General features: G+C 34.6%; 1 protein-coding gene and 1 pseudogene across 1 annotated transcript; one reads left to right on the plus strand and one right to left on the minus strand.

Moving 5' to 3' along the window:
• The first annotated feature begins 10,489 nt into the window (after positions 1 to 10,489).
• LOC139885787 (phosphatidylserine decarboxylase proenzyme 2-like) lies at positions 10,490 to 16,390 on the plus strand (annotated as a pseudogene).
• LOC139849830 (peroxidase 43-like) lies at positions 16,342 to 18,627 on the minus strand. The gene is made up of 4 exons (XM_071839451.1): positions 18,430 to 18,627; positions 18,067 to 18,249; positions 17,799 to 17,961; positions 16,342 to 16,855 (listed from the first exon to the last, which is right to left on the minus strand). Exons 1-4 carry the CDS (start codon positions 18,625 to 18,627, stop codon positions 16,449 to 16,451), a joined length of 951 nt encoding a protein of 316 aa, XP_071695552.1. The 3' UTR covers positions 16,342 to 16,448.
• Positions 18,628 to 19,838: the final 1,211 nt, after the last annotated feature.

The following is a 19,838-nucleotide window of genomic DNA, read 5'->3' on the forward strand; positions in this document are numbered from 1 at the left end:
CATGGACCCATGATCCCTGGAGTAAACGAGGATCGTCCATTTCTAAACGAACATGGACATTGGGCCAGATACACCGCCGACGGGCGGGTTGTGCAGATTACGCCTGGCAGATTTCGGTTCATGACCACCGGTACATATTCTCGTACACATGATTCAGACAGTTCGTCATCATATTCTCCTACACATGACTCAGACAGTTCGTCATCAGACGAGATCAGTGAGGAAGAGGATTTCGCTAATGAAATAAAAGAAGTCACTAAGGAGAAATTCCAACTTGCTATAGATAATAAAAACAACCACAAAAATAAAAAGTCCTTAATTATTAAAAAGGAACAGGACCATTCGATCCGTAATCACCCTTATTGTATTAAACCCACTGAGGCAATGGGTACCTCAAAACCCCAACCAAAAATTAAATACACTGCCAGAATGTCTGTCGGACCATGTGCACACAAACAATTGGCAGAGAGAACCAAATGGGAAGAAGTTTCTGATAGTTCTGAATAAACGACCTCACAACCATAAATCTTCCATGCGCTATTCTATTGCTTATGTGTGTAACTATATCTTGTTATGTAAAATAAGCATATGTAAAATATCGGTATTGTATGGTATTGTATTATTTTGTTTTATTAATAATAAATGCATGGAATGATTATTTGTATTATTACTACTTCTTATTATTATTATTACATAATAACGTAGTAACTCGCTATAATTTTTCATAGTGGAATATTATTAGGATTTTAGTAGTTAATTCCTTGTACTAGCTATTATGTATGAACTTAACGGGTAGGTAATACCCTAGAAATAATTATAAAATGCTAATAAGAAGAAAAAGCTTTTATAATAATTGGTTCATATTATTAATATGCTACGATTAACTATTGACAACTCATTTTACCTATAATATTCTATATGATTAAATTATCTCTGTTGTGTTTATTGAAGAAACATGTCTCAAATGTTGGATGCTGAGTTTGAGGAACTAGTCGAGAAACGTGTGAATGAAAGAATTGCTGCAGCTGAGGCAGCAAAAGCAACAGCCGAAGCAGCAGCCAAATTAGCAGCCGTAAACACAAACTCACGAAACGGATGCTCATACAAAACATTTCAAGGATGCAAACCACAGACGTTTAGTGGAACCGAGGGACCAGTCGGTCTAACCCGATGGTTTGAAAAGATGGAGTCCGTTTTCAAAATCAGTAATTGTGCGAACGGAGACAAATCAAAGTATGCTTCGTGCACTTTGCAAGACGGTGCACTTACTTGGTGGAACAATTATGCTAAAGCAGAAGGAGTAGATACGGCATATGATATCTCTTGGGAAGAACTGAAAAAATGCTAATCGAGGAGTACTGTCCTCGAAACGAGATCAGAAAAATGGAATCTGAGTTACGTAATCTGAAGGTTATCGGCGTGAATCTCAATAACTATGAAAAGCGTTTCATGGAACTAGCCTTGTTGTGTCCCGAATTGGTGCCAAACGAGAAACGAAAGATAGAAATGTATATTGACGGTTTATCGATCAATATCAAAGGAAATGTTACATCGTCCAAACCGAATACGATGCAGGAAGCCATGACAATGGCACACCAACTCATGGATCAGATCACAGAGAGTTCGATTAAGGCACCAATTACCGAAGTCAAGACAACTGAAGGAAAGAGGAAATGGGAAGACTATAAGGGCAAAAGTACTCACCTGAAAAAACAAGAAACTTTTAAAGGTAAACAAGATGGGGCAACTGCAAATCCAAACTATAAGGGACCCCATCCGTTCTGCAAAAGATGTTACACACATCATGCAGGTTATTGCCAAGTGGTCTGTGATAAGTGCAACAAGAAAGGACATATGGCGAAAGATTGTTATGCCACCGTTTCTGAAGTAAAGACAAAACCGACCGATGTCAAGAAATGTTTTCGATGCGGGAAGCCTGGTCACTTTATAAATCAATGCCCTGATAAGGAGAAGAACAAAGAACCCGCACGTGGGAGGACATTTAATGTTAGTACCAGTGAAGCACGTGAGGATCCTAATCTTGTCACGGGTACGTTTACCATTAATAATCAACTAGCTTCTATTATGTTTGATACGGGTGCTGATAGAAGTTATATCTGTAAAGACTTTAGTTCTAAACTAAAATGTGCATCATTGCCTCTAGACGATAAATATACTATTGAATTAGCTAATGGTAAACTGATAAAAGTCGATAAAATTTGCCATGGTTGCGAAATAAATCTCGCTGGTGAAACCTTCAAAATCGTTTTGATACCCGTAGAATTAGGAAGTTTTGACGTAATCGTTGGCATGGACTGGATGTCCAAAACAAGAGCGGAAGTTGTTTGCGCTGAGAAAGCGATCCGCATCCCTCGAAAGGATGAAACGTCATTAATGATTTATGGGGAGAAGAGCAACTCGAATCTGAACCTTATCAGCTGTATGAAGGCTCAGAAACTTATAAGAAAAGGTTGTTATGCTATTCTGGCACACGTAAAGAAGATCGATACTAAAGAAAGAAGCATTGATGACATGCCGGTTGTAAGAGAATATCCCGGAGTATTTCCAGAAGAATTACCATGGCTACCTCCACACAGATGTGTAGAATTCCAGATTGATCTCGTACCAGGAGCCGCACCTGTAGCCCGATCTCCATATAGACTTGCACCTTCAGAAATGCAAGAATTACAAGACCGGTTGCAAGAATTATCGGACCGTGGATTTATTCGTCCCAGTTTTTCACCTTGGGGTGCTCCTATTATGTTCGTCAAGAAGAATGATGGATCTATGAGAATGTGCATAGATTACCGAGAATTAAACAAATTAACGATCAAGAATCGGTACCCATTACCGAGGATTAATGATTTGTTTGATCAATTGCAAGGATCAAGTGTTTATTCCAAGATTGATCTACGCTCCGGATATCATCAGATGAGAGTGAAGGAAGAAGATGTTCCTAAAACCGCGTTCAGAACCCGTTACGGTCACTATGAAATTTTAGTCATGCCTTTTGGATTGACTAATGCTCCAGCAGTATTCATGGATCTAATGAATCGCATATGTAGACCGTATTTAGACAAATTTTTCATTGTTTTTATCGACGACATATTGATTTACTCGAAGAACAAGGAAGAACATGAGCAACACTTAAGACTGGTACTAGAGATACTCAAGAAAGAAGAATTGTACGCAAAATTTTCGAAGTGTGATTTCTGGTTACAAGAAGTACAGTTTTTGGGCCATGTTGTCAGTAAACATGAAATTAAAGTTGACCCTGCCAATATCGAAGCCATTAGTAAATGGAAAACACCGAAGACTCCAACACAAATCCGCCAATTCTTAGGTCTTGCTGGTTACTACCGAAGATTCATTCAAGATTTCTCTAGAATCGCCAAACCCTTAACTGCATTGACTCAAAAGGGAAAGAAGTATGATTGGTCCACGGAACAGGAATCCTCATTCCAGTTATTAAAGAAGAAGTTAACGTCTGCACCCATTTTGTCATTACCGGAAGGAAATGATGATTTCGTGATCTATTGTGACGCTTCGCGCCAAGGTTTAGGATGTGTATTAATGCAACGCACAAAAGTTATCGCATATGCCTCACGACAACTAAAAATTCATGAAAAGAACTATACGACGCACGATTTGAAACTTGGAGCAGTAGTTTTTGCACTCAAAATATGGAGACACTATCTATATGGCACCAAGTGTACAGTGTACACTGACCATAAGAGTCTTCAGCATATTTTTGATCAAAAACAACTCAATATGAGGTAACGTCGCTGGGTAGAGTTGTTAAACGATTACGATTGTGAAATCCGTTACCACCCCGGAAAGGCTAATGTTGTAGCTGATGCCCTAAGTCGAAAAGAAAGGGTAAAACCTCTTAGGGTCCGAGCTTTGAATATTACAATTCATACTGATCTCACAAAGCAAATTCAAGCAGCACAGTTAGAAGCTTTAAAAGCAGAAACCGAAAAAGGCGAAATGAGCAAAGGGTTAGAAAAACAACTTGAAGTAAAAGCCGATGGAACCCTGTATTTTGCTGGTAGGATATGGGTACCAAGACATGGTAACCTAAGGCAACTAGTACTGGATGAAGTACACAAAACGAGGTACTCAATTCACCCAGGAAACGAGAAAATGTACCACGATCTCAAGAAGTTTTATTGGTGGCCTAATATGAAGACAGAAATTGCTACTTATGTAAGCAAATGTTTGACGTGTGCAAAGGTCAAAGCTGAGCACCAAAAGCCGTCAGGATTACTGCAACAACCGAAAATTCCGCAGTGAAAATGGGAAAGAATAACCATAGATTTCATTACGAAATTGCCAAGGACTGCAAGTAGTCATGATACTATTTGGGTGATAGTTGATCGTCTAACTAAATCAGCTCACTTTCTACCAATAAAGGAGACAGACAGTATGGAGAAATTAGCACGCCTATATTTGAAGGAAGTAGTTTCCAGGCATGGTGTACCCATCTCTATCATATCTGATCGCGACACCCGATTCACATCACATTTTTGGCAGTCATTACAAAAAGCATTGGGAACTCGATTAGATATGAGCACCGCTTATCACCCACAGACAGATGGTCAAAGTGAAAGAACAATACAAACATTGGAAGACATGTTACGGGCATGCGTGATTGACTTTGGAACCGGTTGGGATCGACACTCACCGTTGGCAGAATTTTCATACAATAACAGCTATCATACGAGCATCAACGCAGCGCCATTTGAAGCACTTTACGGTAGAAAGTGCATATCTCCTATCTGTTGGAGTGAAGTAGGAGAAAGACAACTTACTGGACCAGAAATTATTCATGAAACCACCGACAAAATCATTCAAACCAGCGATTGAAAACGGCCATGAGTCGCCAAAAGAGTTATGCTGATGTAAGAAGAAAACCGCTAGAATTTCAAGTAGGCGACAAAGTCATATTGAAAGTGTCACCCTGGAAAGGCGTTGTATGATTAGGTAAACGAGGAAAGCTAAGTCCTAGGTACGTAGGACCCTTTGAAATCACCGAAAGAATTGGAGCAGTTGCTTATCGACTAAAGCTACCGCAAGAACTTAGTAGTGTTCATGACACATTTCACGTGTCAAATTTAAAGAAATGTTTAGCTGAAGAGGATGTCATAATTCCTCTTGACGAAATACGAATCAATGATAAACTCCATTTTATCGAAGAACCTGTTGAAATCATGGACTGTGAGGTCAAACAATTAAAACAAAGCAAAATACCGATAGTTAGGGTTCGTTGGAACGCTAGACGAGGACCCGAGTTTACTTGGGAACGTGAGGATCAAATGAAGCAAAAGTATCCACATTTGTTCACTGATATCGCTCATAAAACAGGTACTACTCAAAATTTCGGGACGAAATTTTCTTTAACGGGGAGGTTATGTGATGACCCGGAAAATTTCAACTAATTTAAACCAATTCTCTATATGATTTAATATTATGTAAATATACATATATATATATATATATATATATATATATATATATATATATATATATATATATATATATATATATATATATATATATATATATATATATATATAAGATGTACAAGTAAAACACTATTTACTACAGTAAAATACTATTTGCTACAGTGAAACCGTACTTTGCTACAGTAGCTACAGTGAAAAATGATTTTGCTACAGTAAACACTATTGCTGCAGTAACACTATTTGCTACAGTAAAACACTATTTGCTGTTGACGAACTAGCAAACAAAAACGGATAAGGCGGCCATGCGATCGCATGGCAAAAACACTGAAAACTCATGCGATCGCATGAGCTACAGTAAATGGAAAAGTACTATAAAAGGCCAGTTTGTTCGACGATATACTTCACACTTTATTTTCTTCTGTAATTTAAATTTAAATTTGTAATTATAATTATAATTTAAATTTAAGTTTAATAATAATAAAATATATTCGAGGGTGTTTTAATTCGGGTTTCAAACCGCTTTAAGCTAAGAAAATATTGGGTATCGTTGGGGGTATTGTTCTTGAATCCAAGGCCAACCATACAGTCGTCTACCATCATTACGTCTACGCAATTTGCCTGCAATATTGAGTCTCTGTGACGATCGCTCCAAATCCATATGGACAATACGTCATTCATTGATTTCATTGCGAGGTATTTGACCTCTATATGATACGTTTTGTAAACATTGCATTCTTTTGAAAAGGCACACCATAAATGAATATTTAAATCAAAGGTTTTTAACATCTGATGATTTCTACATATAGACAATCACTGTAAATAATAGTTTACAATAGTACTTCCGTTGACAGTACAGTCAAAATAAGATACATGGTGATGATTTGGTGAATGCAACGTTTCCTTGAAAAATATGCCATGTATGACTCCATGCACATAGCTTGTCTAACATATAAGCAAACAGCGGAAGACTTCTAGAAACCTGAGAATAAACATGCTTCAAGTGTCAACACAAAGGTTGGTGAGTTCATAGTTTTAATATTACACATAATCCGTATATCAATGTGGATTTACAAAAGTTCAGTTGTTTTATTCAAAACGTTTATCAATAGGTTTTACATAAAAGGTGGATCACAAGATTTCAGTTGTTTCATCCGAAACGTTTATCAATCGGTTCTACAAAATTGAGCACCCTGGTAACTAAACTTTAATGCTTATATAATTTGTACCCTTTGTATAATCATCTTAATAATACACGCAAACCAACGTGTACGCTTCTCAAATAGCATACGTCCATTAAAAGGCTAGTGCTCTAGCTCGGACGGGGATATCAAGCCCTATGGATCCATATACTACTACTCGCGCCCACCAGTTCTTATAACCGGCAGTTACTAGTTACCAAAGCTAAGGGATTTTCGGTTCAAACTCAGTGTAGAATTAAGTATGTACTTGTATCCATTGCATTTAAAATAAATTGCATGTATTCTCAGCCCAAAAATATAGATTGAAAAAGCAATTAAAAAGGGAGCAATGAAACTCACGCATATAAATATTGTAAATCAGTTAATAAAGCATTTGCATGTATTCTCAGCCCAAAAATGTAGAGAGTAAAAGGGATCATATGAAACTCACACAAAATCAGTTTTAGTATTTGTATCCATTTAGTAAAACAGTTTATAAAACTGCGCATGTATTCTCAGTCCCAAAAATATATATAAAAGGGAGCAAATGAAACTCACGCATATAAATATTGTATATCGGTTAATAAAGCATTTGCATGTATTCTCAGCCCAAAAATGTAGAGAGTAAAAGGGATCATATGAAACTCACTGTTTAATATTGATATACAATATTGCAGGAAAGCACGTAGACGCATCGGAGATGATAAACACGAGGTTTGATTCACAAAAAAATACCCCCGAACATTACCCATAACCTCCTTGGCAATAACCCATAATTTCCTTAGCTCTAGCTTGCTCGAAAACTCATTTTGAAAAATACTTGGACAGCACTCCGTCGTAATATTTTATGTACATTATTATTTTTTGTATCGCAAAAATAATAACACTAATAATAAAAATAATAAGATTAATAATAATCTTATTAATAATAATAATAATAATAATAATAAAATAAATAAATACGGAGTAAAAATAATATATATGTGTGTGTGATTTATCTGGCCAAAACTCGAGAATTTATAGCACTTGGCCTGAAATCTGGAGTCATGCGACTCGCATGGAAATGGCCTTCTGGCCATGCGACTCGCATGAGGACCAGGGACAGCTCACATTGTTTTGTAATTTAGCTCGTCGACATAATTAAATATTAATATAATATATATAATTTAAATAATTAATTATATATTATATTAAATTCACGTGCATAGTTGACTTGTAATTTTTGTTCCGATAAGTCGTACGTCATCACTCGACTTATGTCCCGGTTCTGGTTTTTCGAATGTCCTTTCGTACGCTGAGAAAACTTGCATTTTACGTTTCGTGACACGTACCTTTGTCAAAATATAGCCTTAAGTTATCCATAAACTATACCACTCATAGTATATCTTAAACTTTCGAGTATTTTGGTCATTTACTTCTATAAATCATCATCTCGTTATTTGCTAAAAATACATTTTAAAATAGTGTTTTACTGTAGCAAAGTTACTGTAGCAAAGTCAAATTTTACTGTAGCAATTCACTGTAGCAAAGTCAATTTCACTGTAGCAAATAGTGATTTTCGAAAACACTGTAGCATTTTGAGTAATGTGGCAATTTGAAAACACTGTAGCAAATTAGTGTTTAACTGGTTCATCTTAAACGCTTTAGTTAACTTATCTAAATATCAATTGAATCAATAAACGAATGTTACTATCGTTTATTATATATATGTATATATCTTTTTAATATACATAAATCAGTTTTTAAATACACATTGGACGTTATTTATAAATAAATTTTAATAATAAATATTTAAATTTATCATATACATTAAAATAGATATTTAAACCAATAAGTTTAATGTACGGTATCAAACAATTAATACATTGTTACCTTTTCATGTTATAGTATATATGTATCTTTTTACATATAATTGTTCGCGAATCGTCGAAAACAACCGAAGGTATTTAAATATATAAAAGTAATTCAAAAATTTTGAGATTCAGTTTTACAGACTTTGCTTATCGTGTCGGAAATGATAATCATACAAAGATTAAGTTTAAATTTAGTCGAAATTTCTGGGTCATCACAGTCTCAATATTGAACTGTGAGTTTATAGTCTCCCTTTTTAAATACTTTAAATATTTTTGGGCTGAGAATACATGCAATTTATTTTAAACGCAATAAGACACAAGTACATACTAAATTCTACACTGAGATAAACCGAAAATCCCTTAGCTTTGGTAACTAGTAGCTGCCAGTACATAGGATATGGACTGGTGGGCGCGAATAATTGTATATGGATCCATAGGGCTTGACATCCCCGTCCGAGCTAGAGCGCTAGCCTTTTAACGGACGTATGTTATTTGAGTTTATAACATGTTGGTTTGCGTGTATTAAAACGAATAGGGTAATTATCATTATAGCGTTAAGTTTAGTTACCAGGGTGCTCTGTTACGTAGAATCTATTGATAAACTTTTGATGAAATCTTGTGGTCTATCTTTATGACTCGAGCAATTAAACCTATAACTCACCAACATTCGTGTTGACCTTTTTATCATGTTTTATTCTCAGGTCCTTAGACTGCTTCCGCTGTGATATGTTTGTTGTCTGCAAGGAGTCTCTCATGCTTTGTACAAAGTTTATTGCATTCAAAATAAAACTGCGTTGTGTAATAAATAATTGGACTGTGATGTCAACCTGTAAATTAAAGACTTATGTATTTTGGGGTTTTGCTTATACCTAAGCACTCGCCCACATGTTTATAACTTTCTATGTTTAGAAAGTCACTTATTTTAATGAATGCAATATTTTATCAAAACGTATCATATAGAGGTCAAAACCTCACTGTGGAATCAATGAATAACGTGCCGCGTCAATAGCGATTTTGACGGGTCGTTATACAGTACGAGATGAAATTCCTAAACCTTAAGATGATTGGAAGACAAACACATCTTCCTTTTATGCTCCTTTGCCTCCATAAAACATCGACCCAAAAACACAGCCTTCATCTTGCAACAAACCAAACGAATCATCCTCCACTTCATCATCATCTTGGTCTTGCAACAAAAACGACTCGCCCTTACCGATTTTTTGATTTTTATTTTTTTATTATTTTTTTTACTTGTGTTTAGCATTCACTTTAGAAGAGAAGTCCGTAAACATTGTCTCCATAAAGAGCGTTAATTTTATCAGAACTGGTCACCGTAACATCACAATTTCATACTATTAAGATGAAATTATTCGGCTTTATCTTTGAGTCAACATCAAACGTCGATTTATTGGCGTCTTGATTGCCGTTTATAGCCAAAATGGAATTCCAGGCATGATTTAAAACTCATAGGAATTTGATTCTACCATTTTTATGGCGTCTTAATTTTATTTTACTATTTTTTTTATAAAGTTTCCGACTTATTGGTCGGATGTCAACTCGGAAGTAATCTCTTTATCTGTCGAATACTCGAATAGAGATAAAGATGACTTTCTTTACTTTTGAGAGTGTTTTTACTCTGAGTGAATAAATGACTTATCTTTAGTCTCAAATACGGGAAAGATTGTCTACATCTCACCTCTTCTATACACAAGTCAATACACCACTAATGTGGTATTTTTTTGTTGTTTTTGTGCTTGTTGTAAGATGAAATTATACATCACTGCTTTTTTAGATGTCATTTTCATAAGGGGAGTGATATGTACATAATCACTTTTTACAACACTATAAAGCATGCTTTGTTATTTACTTGTAAAAAAATAGTTGTGTACATATATCACCATCTTCATAATCTCAAATTCTCAACTACTCTCTAATTTAGTCAACATAAAATTCAAACTTTTTTCACAATAATAATCCCTTTCAGGCCTCCTTTCCCTTCTCAAAAATCAAATTCCCAAAACCAAACAACGTTTCCAGATACAAGTTACAAACGCACGAACAAATAAAAAAAAAAAAAAAAAATGGGTCATAATACTTCAAAATCTGCTCCGTCTGATGAATCTACAAACACCACCGGTGACTCCTCAAATTCAAAGCAACAACCGTCGTCGTATCGTGACAGAATCAAACGCAAATTCCACCTGCACCGTCGCACCACCGCCGCCACTTCTCACCATTCTAGACTCCACGATCACGATGATTTCGCAGGAATTGCTTTACTCACTCAAGAATGTAATCTTGTTTTAATTCTATACTACTATAACTCTGTTAACTGTTTTAATTATTAAATATTATATTATTATTTATTTGTTTAGGCGGAAATGCAATTTAAAGACAAGTGGCTTGCTTGTATTTCAATTGGTGAGCAGACTTTTCGTACTGATGTTTCTGAACAGTAAGTATACATTTAAATTCCTCCGTTATTGTTTATTTTTTTAATCATTTTTGGAAGTGAGTATAATTATATGTAATCAATAGGAGCAATTTCATGAAATTAGGGCACTTTAGTTATTGAATACTCCATCCGTCATATTATAAGTGTCCACTTACTTTTTGCACACAATTACAGTTTTAAGAAGTCCTACTAACTCCATCCGTCCTAATAACCTCTTCTGATTGGACACTTGAAATGGGACGTACCAAAATAGAAATGTGGACACTTTAAGTGGGACGGAGGGAGTACTAAATTTCAGTTTCAATCGGTGGACAAGTAAATTTAGCACCATTTAGTTCCATATCCATATGGTACTAGTTTTGAACCGGTTGGTACAATGGTACCAAACTCTTCTGTGACTGTACCCAAACTATAGACCAGGGATTATACTAACAAACTACATTTTATTAAAAGTTTGTTGCTTTTTATGCCCGTATTGGTACCGCTTATCCGGTATCATAGTTTGTCCTGAGTTTTCCACGCTGCGACAATAGATACGCCTTTTAGTTTACTGACACTGTATATAAATGTTGGATGTGATATTTGTAATCATACCTATTGTTTAATGTTTAATTTATGTTTGTTGCTTTTGGATGATGTGCAGGACCGAAAAGCCTGTATGGAATTCAGTGAGTGAATCTATATAAATTTCATTTATTTTTGAGTTCATTTTTGTCAATCGTAGCTGAAGATTTATATAACTTACTTTTGATCACTAAACAACCCTCTAGACCATTCCCAATGGTGGGTCTTCTCACTTGGTTCTCAATCTTCTTGGGAGGAAGTCATTGGCAGGCACATTTATTCGTTAACCCTCACTTCACTGGCCTCACTTTCGTGATGTTTCAACATATTTGAGAATGGAAATTGCATTTTAAATGGTTCTACTTTTGGATTTAATATTTATACATTGGTATAATAAATAATATACATATTGGGTCCATTTATTCTAAGAAGGGTGTCATGAGTGGCATGAGTTAAGTTCTTTCAGTTATGTGAGGAAGTTTGAGTAAATACTGAGGTGGCGCTCAGTTATGGGTGAAAGTTTAATGATGGTTGGGAACGGTCTTAGAGGTTATAGTTTTATGGTGTTAATAGTTGAATGTTTAATCCAATCAACTATTTCTCGTCTTTTTTCATTGTACTATATGTGATGCCTTATGTTTGTCTATATGAGCATAAGATTAGAATACAAGATATTCATTATGGTATCACCTTCGTTATTCTTCTACAGGAGAAAAAGTTTCTTTTGGAAAAAGATGGACCCCACATCGCAAAAGTATCAGTTTTTGAGGTTTGTAACAGATACTGATACCATTTTTAAGATAGTATTTCTTTGAATATAAATGGGTTTCATTTCGTCTTCTTACTATGCAGACCAATAGACTGTCAAAGAACAATCTTGTTGGGTATTGTGAGATTGATCTTTTTGAATTTCTCAGTCGAGTAAGTTTTTTCATTTTGATTGTACATAATTTTTTCTTAGATTTTGTTGCGGAGTTGGATATCCCTTTACTATTGTTTCTTATACTATACGTTTTTTTTCGGTCATGATGCAATGCAGGATTCGGACTCTGACACTGAGGTGTGTGAATTGGTTGATCCATCATCATCCAATGTAGTGGTTGGCAAACTATGTATTTCATGTTCTGTCGAGGTGAGATATATAAATGTATATTGTTTCTGTCCATTAATGTCTGCTTACATTTGTATGGTCATTTAACTTATCCATTTGCAGGACCCAATTGAAATAGAGAAAAGTTTCGCTCGACGCATCTTGTCTATAGTTGTACGTCCTGGATCATCTTTGCCGTTTTGTTAATTGCTTATTCCAGCAACTTTTTAGTGTCTGTGACCGTGCAATCATGCAGGATTATAATGGTGATGGGAAATTGTCTTTTTCTGAGTTCTCAGAACTAGTAGATGCGTTTGGCAATCGAATCGCGGCTCAAAAGGTTTAAACTTTGAACTACATGGTCTTTTTTGCATTTGGATATCATTCTTAAAATGATTTGATTCCACTATTTTGTTAAGTTTTTTGACTTTACATTATTAATTAGCTCTTTCTTTTTTATTCTCTACTAGAAAGAGGAACTCTTTAAATCTGCTGATGAAAATGGAGACGGTGTTGTTAGCATGGATGAGCTGGCTTTACTTCTTGCCATGCAACAAGAAAAGTATGTCCACATGATTCCGTGCTGTCTTGCATTTAGAAATTGAAAAAAAATAAAAAAACTCAAAAGATATGTCATAAGTTCTGGAGTATATTTGATATTAGCTGATCCTAATACAAATTGTATTATTGTTCCTTTGTTGCAGGGAGCCAATTATTAATTGTTGCCCAGTTTGCGGGGAGCTTCTTGAAATTTCTGATAAGTTGAATTCAATGATACACATGTCACTCTGTTTTGATGAAGGAACTGGAAATCAAGTTATGACTGGAGGCTTTTTAACTGAAAATCAGGCTTCTTATGGGTAAAATATCATTTTCACAATTAATTACGGAGTATATATTAATTTTATTTTATTTATCTACATTTTTGTTTTTATGATAGTTAATTATGGTACATGATCTAAAATCAATGTTATGTACTTTATTTTAAGGTGGATGTTTAAGCTATCTGAATGGGCTCATGTTTCAACCTATGATGTAGGCTTGAACTCTGGCTCAAGTGCTTCATATATTGTGGTATCTTCATAATGTCGTGTCTTTACATTTAGTTGAAATTTTTATTATTCTATTGTTGTTGAGGTGATGACATCTAAGCAGCTGCATTTTTGGTATTTAGGTCTATGATCGGCAAAAAAAGAGGCTTGTAGAGGAGATAATTGATGGAAAGATTATTTTATCAATGAGAGCGATTTATCAATCTAAAGTAGGGCTTGGCATTATGGACAAAGGTATGTTTTTTTTGCTACTCTGTATATTTTACGAGGTCCGTAATGTATCTGAACTTTCATGGTTTTGGTGATTTGATGTGTGCAGGAGCAAAAGAAATATTGCAGAACTTATCTGAAAAGCAGGGAAAGAAAATGAATTCAGTTGAATCTGTTAAGGACATACCAGCATTCCTTGAATTCTTTAAGGCAAGATGAATTCTTTTTATTGAAATGATGAATCTTCTGTATATTTGGAAGCTGATGTTCATAGTTAAATTGTCTTTATCCATTTCCATCCTTTTAATTTTTATGATATCCTTCTAATTCATTCATCTATATTCAACCGTTTTCCAATTTCACAAAGCTATAGTTTTTAGTCCTGTTAATCTGTGATACTTAACCTTGATGGGCATAGTTATTGCCTTGCTTAGTTGCTTTTGTATTGACAGTAGATTAATAAGTTGTTGTTGTTTTGTTTCTAATTGAATTGACTTGTTTAATTTCTAGGATCAAATCAATTTGGCTGAAGTCAAGTACCCAATGGATCATTTTAAAGTAAGTTACCTATCAAGTTAATTCATATACTGCCTAAACATACTTTACGGGTAAACGTATAAGGTTTTTCTTGTAGTTTGTAGTCTAATTTTTTTTTTTTTTTTTTTGGCTATATGCAGACTTTTAATGATTTTTTTATAAGGGAGCTGAAACCTGAAGCGCGCCCAATTGCCTGTATGGGATGTGACGATGTTGCTGTGTGCGCTGCTGATTGTCGTTTAATGGCTTTTAGAACCGCTGAAGAAAGTCTCAGGTTCTGGATCAAGGTATATTTAGTCACTTGTATGCCAAAAACACTGCACATCTTTTCTTAGATAATTAAGGCCTTAATTACAGTTACAAAAAAGTGTATTTTAATCTTTGAATAAAGGGTGATTTTGGAGGTTGTATACACTTAAAACAACTTTGTGACCCTTTAAACCTTTTGACCCGTTCCCCTTCTAGCTAATATTCTATATTCAATTCGTTTGAGATAAGACATACCCCAAATTGACACATCCAATAGTAAATGGGTTGAGGTTGCCACATTTAGTATGGCTGAGTAAACTTTTGTGTTTCCTTGTAATTACTTGTAGGGTAAAAAGTTTTCAATCCAAGGTCTTTTGGGTAATATTCCATGCTCTAATGATTTCATTGATGGAACCCTGGTGATATTTCGCTTGGCGCCCCAGGTATACGGTTGCTTCTATTCATAGAAAGATAGCTTCTTTTTTTCATTTATGCTTTTTGATTGTGTACTTTAGTGATTATGTTTTTCGTTTCATGGCAAGTAAAACATCACACATCTAACGTTATAAAAATTACGTATTGTAGGATTACCATCGCTTCCATTTTCCAGTTTCTGGAACTATTGAGCAGATTGTTGATATTCCTGGAAGCTTATATACCGTATGTATAATTAATACTTTTTGCTTGTCTTATACTGATTCTCTAAGTTTTTTTACGTGTACCTAAAATTTACTTAACTGATTAATTTATAGGTTAATCCCATTGCCGTGAATAGCAAGTATTGCAATGTTTTCACAGAGAACAAGCGGGCTGTATCTATTATATCAACTGCAGATTTCGGCAAGGTCTGTCAATATAACTCGTTAATGTGCCAGAGCTAAATTAATTTTCTCAACATTTTTATTATTGATGATGATGAAAAAAGTGATTATAGATCAAGACAACTTTGTATTGAAATTTTGATGCAACATATCATTTAAAATTTGAGTGTAGGTAGCATTTGTTGCAATTGGAGCAACAATGGTGGGCAGCATCACATTCACTAAAAAGAATGGAGATTGTGTGCAGAAAGGAGATGAGGTTCAAACATTATTATTAATCACTTAAATCTGCTGCTTTTTTACGTTCGTTTTCTTCATTTCATTTATTCGTTGCTTTTTTTTTCCCATTTCTATTGCAGTTTGGTTATTTCTCTTTTGGTGGAAGTACAGTTATTTGTGTCTTTCAAAAGGTTAGTATCCCACTGTTCATTATTTTTCCAATTTGTTGGTACATATAAAGGGATAAGACCTACATCATTATATATTGTTAATGATTTTGCAGGACTCGATAGCCATAGATGAGGACCTTTTGGCTAATAGTGCCAGATCTCTCGAAACCCTAGTTTCTGTTGGAATGCAATTAGGTGTCTCCATAAAGAAACGTTCTGAACTTCAATTGCCAGATATCAGCAACTGTGTTCTTCAGGCGTGAAGATGTGTAAACTCGTTGCACCATTAATTAGGTATCAGCAACAATCCTGAACTTGATAATCACTACCTATTTCCTTAATAGGCATCTTATTTGCTTTAACTGCCTTCTTACTCATGTAAAATGCTTTAACTTTTGTTCAAAGTATGAATCCCAAATACTAAAAGTTCAAATAACATCTAAGAAAATAGATAGTATAACATTATGCATCAAAACTTTTCAGTTTTCGAATGTTGACTCAACTGATATCATCTATTCATAACTATATAGCCAAAATAAGTAGCATTACTTGAATTCATATTGTGAATTCTTTTATTCTAAGTTAATTAAATTTGCTACATACACGTCTAATATTCCCGTTAGAGCCAGTCTTGGTCCCGAGTCGGCCCATTCGCACCATTGACTTCACAAAATCCGCCTCAAAAGACGACCCTCCCCCAGAATATGAATTCACTATTCCCTTAGTTATGGGGTCCTCCATTAGCTGTGCATCTGATTGTAGGACTGCGAAACCATTTCGAATGTTATCTAGGATTTTGGTGTCGAAAATCTTTTCGCTTCCAGGATCCATTGGTATCCTGTCATTGATACTCCCGTTTTCAGGACACATCGATGATAGTTTAGGTAGGAATTTAGGGTTTATACTTGGGTCTGAACCTCCACTTGACCCAAATTTATAGAGGCGGTCTTGGACAAAGAAACATGCGGTTGTTCCAACTGTATGCGCAGCTGAAATTATTATTAAATAAAAGTTAATACATTAGGAATGGTTTTACAAATTTTAATACTTCTTAAATATCTGGTGATTATCCTATTCAAGTTGTTGTGGCCATTAGTATGTGTGGTCCTTGTATATATTCTCATTATAAACCTCTTCAACAAATTGATGAGGAAGTTCCTATATTTATATTTTATATTTTTTTGACCAAAAAATAGAAGGTGGGGACACTGGCATAGTGGCATTAAATATTACCGTCTCAACCAGGTGAAAAATATATTAAAAAAAAAAAACCCCCCAAAGGAGCCAAATTGTTAAGTATTGGAATTTATAAAAAAGACAATGCAGGTAGCTATAGGATTTTATTAATATACAATGCATGTAACTGCACAATATATACATTTTATAACATGTTCAATATACAGATTACATTATGAAACTAAACGTCTGAAACTGAACCTCTTGTACTAAATATATCAAATTTAGACACTTTGAGTAACAGAGAAGGGAAATAAAAGACTTAATTCTCAATTATTACAAAGGAAAAAAGCATTTCATGCAAGAAATAACGTGCAGATGGAAGTTGGTACATTTACAGAATTAGTAAATGCTATGATCAATACGTTTTCTTTTATCCTAGATAATTATAAAATTTACTATTGCTAATGTTTTGTTCAGTTCGTCAAATTCACAACATTACAAAATATGATCCTTATGAGGTCGATAACTAAAATACTTGGTCTAACGACTACACATTCATATAAATAGAAGAACTATATGGTATACGCCATACTAATTGCTTACCTTAACGGTTAAGTGGTTAACTTTCTTTTATTGTGACACGGAGGTAAACCGCCATTTTGTAGTGTGCAAGTCAATTATTGTAGTATACGAATTATGAAGAATGAGAAAATCAATAACTAATGAATCTACAAATATAAAGAGAGAATTTACCACTGAGAACCACAAGGTCTTTCTCATTAAGGCCTTTTTCGATGAACTTCTGTTTTAGTAGTTGAATTGAATCTTTAACATCAGGCATTCTATCAGCAAATTTCACATCGGACACGAAACCATCTTTCCTTCCAGTTTCAACTTGATATACGGGCCCACGACTCTGCCCAAATACATATAGTTACCATCAACAATAAAAACTATAGTAAAAAATATCTCATTTTAACATACAGAGGTAGATACTGTTTTTTTATTTACTTCAACTTACCGCAGCAACCGCATCTCTTGCAGCCATTGTAACAATATCGGCACACGAAACGACACCAGGACACACACTTTCCAACTTTGCTTTTGCATTCTCTATTACATCAAACCCTTGCAACCCTTGATGCCCAAATGCCATTTTCTCCGACTTTCCTCCATTGTCTATCAAAATCGACCCGTCACAACCCTACACGTTTCCCATTTAACTCATCAATCAAAAGTATATGCTAAAAATGCTTTTACGGTAATTATATTTAGTTTAAAACACGGATTTTAAGAGTACCGATAATGTTTGTTCGTCTAATTAATTATTCATAAGTAAAACTAGCAATTTTGTATAAAGATGGAGAAAAAAAAAAAAAAAAACCTCAACAAAACAGTCATGAAAGTGAAGCCTGAGTAAGATAGCAGGAATATGAGAATTGGACTTGGCTGCATCTCTCACAATATTAGCAACAATAGACTCTGCATTAGGACACACCTTATTATAGAATCCTACTTTAAGTTGTGCGTGTGAAAACCCGAATAATAAGTCGGAAAATATGATCATAAACAGTACCACCATTCTCATTTTGATAATTACAAGAAATATGTTTGAATGAGAGAGATAAGGATATGGTGTTGCTATGGTTGTAGAGGAGGCTCAAATTAGTATTTAAGCTATTGCCAACAGAATAAAATCTACTGGCCAGATTCTATTTATATACCGTTTTCATAATTTTAAATTTGTTTTTACATGATTGTTGCTATTATTATTATTGGGTTGTAGATTAACATGTACTCCGTATTACATATCTACACGTCATGTCGTTTTGTTTGTAGAACATGATTTAAGGAAATGGTGACATGAATATACCGATCATTTTTGGTAACCAAAATGAATACTTCTTAATTTAGAATTGCTGTTGATGTTGGTATTACTTTTATTTATTTTTTGTAACCAAAATGAATACTTCTTAACCTATTTTAGTAGTGTAGTTTTCTCATAATGTTATCATTAGTTTTATTCTCCACTAGGTCAGTTCATTATTTTACTTTATGTAATATATCAATAAATGTCATTTTGGCACCGTTACTTGTAAAAATAGCAAATTTTGTTGCGTCATTTGTTGGTTCATTTCCAAAACACGGTGCATTGGGAAAAGATGGTGTCCACAAAATTTAGCAAAACCGCGATACCGTCCTTTTAGCATATGAATGACAGCGCAGATCAATCTTCGACCTCATGTGTGTGCTGATCGAGAATATGAAACAAAAAGCGTACATAAATATTGGTACGTTATGGGCGATTGTAGATCGTATCTCCTTGTACATATGTTCGATGCCATTATCAACAACCTACCATGTGTGCTTGCTTTGGCCCATCAATGTTTCACTAGTCTAAAACATACTCCCTCCGTTCTAAATCTATTGTCCTCAGACAAAAAACACACAGTATAAGAAAAAGTACCTGTCACATGTGCTTTTCTGTTTACTTTCCAGTCTTACCCTTTACTTTTTACCTATTTGTCATAAATGCATAAAGCATGGGCACAAAAGACTTATCACATTATTTTTTTCCATTTATGGACGTGAACAATTAATTCGGAACATTCCAAAATAGAATAATGGACTGTTAATTTGGGAGGGAGAGAGTATTAAATAGCTTGTGGGACCTACTTATATATAGGAGGTTATTTTTTTCAACAGCAAACATACACCTTATTTTTATTTACAACCGTCGAGGCTATTAGTGAGCATTATAATACATATTCAGCCGCACGTAGTACGTATCTA

This window comes from Rutidosis leptorrhynchoides, chromosome 1 (assembly GCF_046630445.1).
Source record: "Rutidosis leptorrhynchoides isolate AG116_Rl617_1_P2 chromosome 1, CSIRO_AGI_Rlap_v1, whole genome shotgun sequence".
Classification (NCBI taxonomy): domain Eukaryota; kingdom Viridiplantae; phylum Streptophyta; class Magnoliopsida; order Asterales; family Asteraceae; genus Rutidosis; species Rutidosis leptorrhynchoides.